Source organism: Dermacentor silvarum, chromosome 3, assembly GCF_013339745.2.
Source record: "Dermacentor silvarum isolate Dsil-2018 chromosome 3, BIME_Dsil_1.4, whole genome shotgun sequence".
Classification (NCBI taxonomy): Eukaryota; Metazoa; Arthropoda; class Arachnida; order Ixodida; family Ixodidae; genus Dermacentor; species Dermacentor silvarum.
Window position 1 is genome coordinate 182073141 of NC_051156.1, and position 9523 is coordinate 182082663.

Genomic DNA, 9523 nt, shown 5'->3' on the forward strand with positions numbered 1-9523 from the left:
CTCAGGTAAATTTCCCACGGGTACCAATGTGCAAGCCTTTCTGTGAAAGTTATTTCTTTTAAAGGCAAGAGTAAGTTGTCTATGACGGATGCCTCTTCGAGCTTTCTTGGGGCATTTCAACTACCAAGAACACACTCGTGACTCATGGTACGGACTTTCGTTGCCAGGTGGCCCGGCAGCGTCTTCGACACTGACGTCATGTACGACATGCAGAGGCAGGCCATATGTAAGTACATCTAGTGGATATTTTTGTAATGAATAGTAGCGATGACCTATGACCAGACCCGCGTCGTCTCGCCCCCATATTGCGACAAAAAAATTTAACCACGTTACCATGTATCCTATTAGTTGCAAAGACACGCTAACCATGGTTGGTTCACTGTATATTGCGACCTTGGAAAAAAATTGTCCCAACATCCAGAAGCAAATGACATGCTTACATTTGCGTAAAAAGTTTCTTCAAGCTTTTTCATCCTGGATTTTAAAAATAAGGGGCAGTTACGAGTGGGGTGTTACGAATGAGCACGCCATTTTTCTTTTTACTCCACTTTCGTGATTGTATTTGCCTGACGCGGATTCGCTGCTGCATGAAGTTTTTTTTTTTTTTCGGCCACTGCATGTTTCACTCCTTTGTCTTTTATTTCAGTCATCCCAATGGGTCTCTTCAACACATCAGTGCCTACCAACAGTTCAGTCTTGTAAGTTTTCCGGCGTCTTCATCGACGTGGTCCGAGTTCCACAACCGTACCGCTAGCCGTAGCGTTTTTAGCCTACCTTACAGACAAGACAGACTCAAACACGAACGACCTGAGTCACTACTCGCGAATTCTGCGTTACAAACATCCTGCACACTTATGGATGACTACGTCGACACTGATCTTGCTTTTGTTTCGCTGCTGACAGCTTTGATCAGTTGTCCTTGCAAAGGGACTATTGAAAACTTGAACGAGAAGAACAAAAGGGATCCGAGGAGCTCAATTTTCTTGTTATGTCCAACCAATACGATGTAACAGAAAATGAAGACACAGTGAGCACAGGAAATGTTCATTGTTATGTCTAATTGAAAATGTACAAACAGTAATGTAAAGGGAAATCAAGGTGGACGAAAGATACCCAGTCGTAGCTGGGGACCGAGCTCACATTATTCGCATTACGCGTACTGTGCTTTACAAATTAAGCTACTGCGGCGGTCACTGGTGTCAATTTGGCCTTCTGAGAACATTCAACCATAATAAGATCGCTCCAATTTTTTTTTTTTTTTGCCCGTATGGAATGTGACAGCAGCGCAGCTGCATCTTCGCGACGTCATTCTCTGCAGCTTGTCTATAAAGAAGTACGACGTTTCGTAAGGTGCGAGCGTGTTGGCCTGTCATTTAATTCGTCAACTTAACGAAGCGCTGCGGTTCTGGCTAGTTGACATGCGACTTCATTACAATAGTCAGCTAGAATAAGAGCCTTGTACGAATAAACAAGCGATGACGGCACTGAAAGCCAACTAGCTCATTTTCTTTGTAGCGATAAGCCTATTTGTGATTTATTTTCAAGCAAAATAGGGGGGGGGGGGGGGGGGGGGGGGACAACTAAAACATAAATCAGTTCTAGGGAAGCCCATAAGGCCGGGAAAATATTCAATTGTAAAAAAAGAAAAAATCCCTGACATTCTCCCTACTGTGGCGCGAAGCTACAAGTACGGGTTTATCAGAAAGAAAGCTGAACAGTTGACAAAAGAAATTAGTGCTAGCCCGGGGATCGAACATGGCACCAACACCTTTCCGGGACGATTCTCCCGGGGCGATCCACGCGTCGATCCAGGTTGAGATCCCCGGGATCTGACTCGTCTCCTAACAGGGCAAATTTTTCGTAAACTGCGGAGCTTCTTATGAGAAACCAGTACTGATTTCCTTTGTACTTTCGTGCTACATTTGGGTGGATGACAATATTCTCTTTCATGAGTTATACGTTTATGAAAGCGCGTAAACTGGCTGCACAAGCCGCTGTCGGCTTTCCTGTGAGCTTCGCCACTTAGCTTTTTATTACGTATTCCTGCTCGCACCGACTTATGTCTTACCCCTATCCCACAATTTTACCGGGTGGTGTGTAATTTCTTGTCGTTGTTCTTGTTTTGCTTCACGCAGCGTCGTTCACTCTGCGCGCTACGGCGTCCGACTGACGAGGGCGATGACGAGGATGATTTACGAAAAGAGTAAGCCACATTGCGTCACTAAATAAGGAATAAGTATTAGTAGTTTCTACTTTATTTATCGATACCAACATACCTTGTTTGAACGGGTCTTCTTCTTTTTCCTTCATCTGAGGTTAACGTCCTCTGGTAACTATAGCAGAACTCACGTGAACATGGCAATCTTCTCACTGCTTCTCTTGGCCCCTTGCGGGGAAGCTTAACCTTATATCTCCTATATATAGCTACATTAAAACGGGCAAACAATTTTGTTTAGCATCCACTAATTCAATTTCTGATGCGATTGTTGAAATTAAAGGACTATAAACATTTAATGAATGTTGGAAGCCTAAATTTTATTCAAGCCATCAATCCTTCCTCTTTATAAAAACTGCCACACAACAGAAAAATTAATAGGAAGAGTGAGGCGACAGCTATACAACACTGTAACAGAGGAACAATAAAGTTCTATAAAGCGGGTATGTTTAGACATCTGGGGCCGGATTCACAAAGGTTTTCTTTCGTAAGTTCGCTTTGCCATTGCCTGGCCGCCTTCGCTAATGATATGTCTGGCATCCGGATTGGCTAAAATCATTTCTTACTAAACATTCTAGCGTAAGAAGTTTTTGTGAATTCGGGCCCTGAAGTGGACAAAGTTGTATGTACTGCCTACGCTTTGAAATTTACCAACGATTTGTGAGTAGGACTTTTTCAGTACCCGTGATTTTGCAGAATGTGTGTAACGATTTCACGTAACGTGTTTAAATTATGCACCATTTTTGTCCTCTTTGGACAATCTAACAGATGCAGTTCACATAATTGTGACAGCAGTTGTTGGCGTAGATTGACGCAGTGCTTCAACGTCGTTAATTTTTTTTTTTCAGAGCACTAAAAGCCTAGATCAAAAATCTGCTCTAACAGTTGGTAGAATTTGCATGTATCTCTTAAATGCAACGAATTCCGTTAAATGGGTTCAGTGGTTGTTTATTGAAAGCATTTCTGCGTCTCACATATGCTGCATTAAGAATCCCGGAGTTACTGCAATTTAAAGCTCCCTCCTAAGCCAGTTATGCGATATTTGTAAACATTGTGCGATCTGGTCGCGAACAGCCTTAGACGCGGCTTGGAGCTAGCAGTTTGCAAGAGGCGGCCGTCTGTGCAGCCATTAAGTTGCGCGTAAACATAGGAATCTTTTCAAAACAATCTGATCTCGTTTCAGCTAGTTTTATAATGTCGCCGAAACGCACTTCATTGTCCGAAGCTTCATACTTTGTTGTATGAAGGCACGGCCTTCGCTGACCGCGACGAAAAAAGTCAGCCGTGAGAACTGTTGGACAAGATGCCCGATTTTTCCATTCGCTTTCTGAAATGACGTACTCCCAGCTTTATTACTTTTTCTTTCTTCGTTCTTCAATAACACACCGTACACCCAAGGGATGCGACTTTAACGAATTATTAATGCGAAAGCATTTTAGGCCCCATGAAGCGGAAAATCGGGCGTTATCATCCGATGGTACCAAAGCCCAGGTGACCAAGTGATGACGTCACGTTCTAGGCGCTGGACCTGCTGCGGCTCGCACTGCGTAATCCCATGGTGAAGAGCCACGGCATCGTACCTGGCCCATTCAAGATACTGCCTAAAGGAAAAAGGGGGTGTCGTGCAAAAGCGATTCTTGTACACGCGGCCGCACGGTCTATGTCGAGGTGCTTGGCGCTTGGCACTTGGCGCTCAATGCGTTTTGTAGGTCTAAGCAATCTCCCGTATGAAGTGGAAAACGTGCACTAGATAAGATTTTTATTAGCGTCACGCTTCACGCTATTCCTCCGCTAGTATTGTTCACTCTTACCGAACAGGTGATATTATCCCGTTCGTTGTATAGGGTTTATTGCAAGGTTTATTGGGGTTTGCCAAGAGTTCGCTCTCAGCGAGAAAGTTGGGCTAAAGCGGAGCCGCTGGTGTACTATAGACTGCGTCACAAGTAAGAACAAAATCACAGATACGAACTACACGTCGCCATTTTCGCTGCTACACTTGCTCGACTCAGGCTACTACTACGACACGGGCAAGGTGTTCCCCGAGATGGTGTGGAGCGAGACGTCCGCCCAGAATTTCGCCAAGCGGCTGCAGTGCTTCTCCGACCAGTACGGCGAACTCGACGATCCCACAAGTCCGGGCCACAAGGTGACATTCCTTTTCCCCCGACTGGAATATTCAGTGATGATTTCTAATGGCATTTCTAATGAGACGGGGTGACCGGTGTTGTCTTTATTTATTTTGCGCTACGGTGGTTTCATCGTTTAGCCTGCTCGAGCTAATCAGGCTTTATGCTCTTTCTATTGCCATCTAGCGTTTTACCTGCCTATACTTTATCTATACCTATACTCGTATGCCTGTGACGATCCCACCCTTGTCAATTCCCTGCTTTTTAATGAATACTTTGAAGCTTCTCCCACGTTTGTCTCGAGAGCTGATCAATAAACGCCCCCCATCCGCTTTTTATTCCAGCGTTTCTAGAAGGTAGACGTTGCCTTCGGATTTTGCTGGGAGAATATCTTTGCATTCCATTACGGTGTGCTAAGTCGTCTCCGAATTTTTTTCGGCCGGAGACATACGAATGCCGAGTCAAGGAACCTCCGATTAAAACTGCCGTTTGCTTTGTATAGACCTGTACATTGAAACGCCAGATTTGCAAGAGCGTCAATCGTCATTATTCTCGCTCTGAAATGAAGAAAATATAATAAGGAAACGTTCTTCAACTGGAAAAACTACTTATCGAATATATCGGCGAATGAGGTCCGAGCTTGCGCTTCGGCAGCAGCCGTTGCTTGAGCGCCAACAAGCGTTCTCTCTCATATATTGGTGCATACACCAGTGATAAAAGCCTGCATTATTTGAGCCCTTGCCTTTCCACTGGCGATTGCGTGGTCGCGCATTGCGTCAGAAGATTTCTTTGCTTGTCGCTTTCAACATACCGCGACTGGCACATGGCTATGCCGGTAACGGTGCCATAGAATTGTGAGAGTATGCTAATATGGTGTTACCTGTACTTTACCACCGGTCGGTCGCCGGTCTTGAACTTAGTCGCAGATTGATGAATAGTCTCTGTCAAAAGCTTCGCGGCCACTCGGCTACATGACAAGGTATATGTCACCGTACTGTCCGCGGGCCGTCTGAAGTACCTTTGGCATTCTCAAGCTCATAATAGTGAGGAGAGCTGTCCCGCTCACTTTCCAGGGCTCTGCCCGTCAGTCTTTGTTTAATGCCTCATAAATCAATCTTCATCCGGTAATTATCAAGCCCAGGTGTAACTTTAGGACGTTAACCGATCAATCGGGCACTCATTCAGCAAAAGCGCCACGTGCGCGATAAGCTAGCTGATACGCATTCGGGGACAGGGCTTCGTCATCGTGTCCTAACTCTCCTTATCGATGCCATATGCAAACAAAGGTGATAGAAAACCATCATGATAAAAGAGCTCGTGACATCTCGTTCTCCTTGCCTCTGTTTTCTATGACTCAGCTCAACGGATCGTCGGTGCGCGAGTCCGTGTTCGAGGAGAGCGCCGCCATCACGCCTGCGTTCAAGGTATGCGCCTATGTCGTCCGGGCGTATTCGGCGCTGTTAGTGCCACGTGTGCAAATCTCTGCAGCTGGCTAGGCGATTATAACTCGGCGGCTATGTTAGTACAGTCGACTCCCGTTAATTCAACCTCGGTTAATTCGACTTTCCGCTTGATTCGAACGCACCGGAAAGTCTCGGCGAGAAAACCACACATTGTTGTGAAAGTAAAACTCGTTTAGTTCAAACGGCGAAAGCATGACGCTAGGGGTGATTTGACCCCCACCAGCAGTGCGCATCCCCTTCAGGCACCCGCAGCGGTTACCAAAAGCATGAACACACGAGAAATTCGACAGACGGCGCTACTGTTTTTGTCCCTTTCGAGAATTTTTCTCTGTGCCAACGAAATTGTTGAGGTCTGTGCGCCACTGGCCGACGACGACATCGTCAGCAACGTGACAGTCCAACGCTGCATCAGGCAACGTTTAAACATATCTGCACTCTTCGCTGCATGCTGGTTGAGTCACACTTCACGATAAAAATGCAAAAACGATACTACAGACTACTTCGAGCAATAAAAATATTTTAATTCTTTCATTTTGCCGCCGTCTGTTGATTCGACCTTTCGGATAATTCGACCAAACTTTGCAATTTTTTTTTCTTCACCGCGCTCGAGGCCTAGCGTCGGATACGTACGATGCGTGGTTGCTCCCTCTTCTTATCCGAAGCGGCAGGCAACGCCGTTGCGATCAGGCTATTAAAAGGCCTCTACAGTCGAACCCGGATATAACGAATTATCGTGTACAACGAACAACTGTAAAATCCACTTTAACATTTTGTATAAAATTTTTATTTTAGATACCGAATTATTGATATATCGAACTATTTCGCGATCCCCTTCGAGTTCAATATATGCGTGTTCGACTTGCTGTCTACACGTCACTGAAAGACGAGACAAGTCACCGCGTCTGACGCGGTGTTGCCGCTTTATCACGCGACTTCCGCAGGCCTTCCATCAGCTGCTGAACGTCTTCAGGATATGGCAGCGAGACTTCCGCTTGATGAACGCCGAGCACCTCTCGTCGGATAAGCTCTTCTTCATTTACTACGTGTTGGTGAGTAACCGCTTGCTTAACGCGCTTAGCAATACTTTTGCGCCTCGAAGCATATCACGCGTGATCACCTGTGGAGGCTTATACACCAGCGAGTTCCAGGACGAAAAAGCGCAATGTTTCCTAAAGAGAAGCACCAAGTAAATGTAGACTGATGAAGCACTCGTTGAAAACTACATTTTCGTTAATTTCGCAGTAATATAGCTTTGTTTTTACGAAAGAAAATGAAGGTCTATTTTTTGTTTCTTTTTCGAGGTTCCTAGTTCTATGAGAGGGAGAGGCATCATCCGACGTCTGAGACCGCGGGGGACGATAACCTTCGAAAGCCTCTCAGTGCGTCGTGTGAATTGAGAATTGTGTTTACGACACGTTCGTATTACTTGTGCAAAGTTCTGCACAGTTTGGGGTTATGGTTGTCGTGATGGTGTGCGTTATAAGGCATTACCTGAATTAAATGTGCACTAGGTTTGAAGTACCGAACACATCAATTAAGGAGTAAATGGTATCTCAAGTCCTAACTTCTCAATATGCTGTCAAGTAGAGCATTGGTTTTCGCGTATTTTCTGGCTTAACAACCCTCCTCTCAATAGTTAATTTTTTTAGCATTGTAGAAGAGTAGTTTTCTAATAAAGCAGCAAAGTACTTTTCTCTTGAGTGTCCCTTTTATGTAGGAAGAGAACCGTGTACCTAGTTCCGACGACATGGCACACTGGGACTACTGCGTTCGTGTGTAATGTTAACCGAGTTATTACTCTCGGTGCACCCACTCGGTGCACGCTTAATTCATATGCACGTGGCATAAACGCACTTCTCAATTCACAGGACGCACTGAGAGGTTTTGGAATGTTATCGTACACCGAGGCATCAGTGATCGCATGACGTCTCTCCCTCTGATAGAACTATAATCTCGAAAAAGGCAGCACAGAAAGACCTCACGGTGCGCTCCACCACCCGAGTCGTTAATAATCAACAATTTCTGCGAAGGTAACGAGGGCGTGGACGATAGTTATACCTTTAGCTACGAACTTGGTTGGATCTGTAGGTTTAAACCTATCTGCTCTTTTTCCTGCTCTAGGACAACTGCGTCAAAGCCAACCAAGACTACATGATGTACCAAAAGTACGGCACCAACCAAGCCTTCGTAAAACAGAGGTGAGCAAGTATGGAACGAGCAGAAAAACCAAACACGCACATTGCAAGGGCCGTTTGTTGCGAGCTCCGTACGTGGTAACGCAACAACACCAACAGAACTTGCAACAAATGAGCCTTGTCAGCAATTCGCAGCCTCATATCGACAATGGTGTGCCACTCACATTGGAGAGAAAAAAAGCCACATTATCTGCGCGTCTCCTTGTTTGCCTTTCCGGCCCTCCGTCCGTCTGTCGCCCGGTGTTATTCCTTGCTTGCTTGCGTATTTGCGGTGTGTGTTCGTTCATCAGTCTCAAAATATCGGCGAACTACTAAATAATAGTCGGTTAATTAGTCGTCAAGCCAGGAATGATAAAAATCGACAGACACGTGGGACCGAGCACAAGAAGCTAAGGCAGTGCTTAAACCAGATATATAATGGAACATTGTGCAATTCAATTGTTTTCTCGCAATGGATGTCTCAAATTCTTGATGTGACCCTGAGAAATGTCGCACGACACATTAGAGCGATGGTTGGAGTTTCGGTCGTGGCATTATAAGGCATAACTAACTTAAAAGGTATACCAGCTTGAGGTACCGAACGCCACCAGTTAGAGTCAGGGGTATCCCAAGTCCTCGCTATAGGCAACATGTTGGCGAATACAGCATTGGTTTTACATGTTTACGTAACTTGCACGCTGCATGTACAGCACTATAGGGGGACGAAAGACGATCGCAATTACGACAGCGTTTGTCTCGTCTTCGTAGTCCTTGCGCACTGTATACCGTAGGCGAGCACCTCAAGGCCTCGGAACTTTAACCTTGGGTCCCCGTTGCCCGCTACGCAGGGTGATGCTGGCGTTGAAGAACTCTCACGAGTTCTCGCGGGTCTTCGGCTGCCCAGAGAGCAGCGCCATGAACCCGGCCAGAAAGTGCAGCGCCTGGGGCGGCTAGTCTTCGTCGACGGGGAGAGTTCGAAAGAGCTGACCGGAGCCCCGCCAGGTACCCGAGTGGGGGTGGTGGTGGACGGGGTTCATGCGCCCACCCTCCCTTCCCGAAAGTGCAGAGCGACAACTTGTTGGAAGCCGCGAACGCCCGTCTCTCTCTCCCAGCTTGACAGCCCTTGCCTCGGCGACGAGCACAACCCCTGGCCGTGAAGCGGGAAACCCACTGTGTGTGTTTGCCTGTGCCACGAATAAAAGCATCATCAGCCCTTTGTCATCATCATGACAATTTGGGACCCTTGTGTGCACTGTATTCGCCCAAACAAGCGAATAGTCTATTACGTGAATGCATGGCAAAACAAGCGACGTCTCGCATGAGACTCGCAATAGCAAGTTTAGGGCTGGGATATGTAACGATTCCATTACAATACTTTTCCTATTCGCGCGCCGCTCCGCATACGTTATCACTTGGATCGGCCGGTCGTGAGCGGTGGGTAAAGGTATAGAATCTAAGAGAAAGAATCTCTACATTATGCCGATCTATATATGTGAACGCGTACGAGCCATAGTCTGGACGAGCCGAGATACCTGCTGTCGTGAT

General features: G+C 46.2%; 1 protein-coding gene across 1 annotated transcript in view; it reads left to right on the forward strand.

Annotated features, from left to right (window-relative positions):
- Positions 1-9196, forward strand: part of LOC119446193 (membrane metallo-endopeptidase-like 1) — an 87144-nt gene extending 77948 nt beyond the window's left edge. The window contains exons 20-27 of the mRNA XM_037710554.2: positions 168-226; positions 647-698; positions 2136-2203; positions 4225-4361; positions 5700-5765; positions 6746-6853; positions 7926-8002; positions 8827-9196. Of these exons, the coding sequence (XP_037566482.2) occupies positions 168-226; positions 647-698; positions 2136-2203; positions 4225-4361; positions 5700-5765; positions 6746-6853; positions 7926-8002; positions 8827-8932 (673 nt within the window). The 3' untranslated portion in view covers positions 8933-9196. The remainder of the gene's footprint in view (positions 1-167; positions 227-646; positions 699-2135; positions 2204-4224; positions 4362-5699; positions 5766-6745; positions 6854-7925; positions 8003-8826) is intronic.
- Positions 9197-9523: the final 327 nt, after the last annotated feature.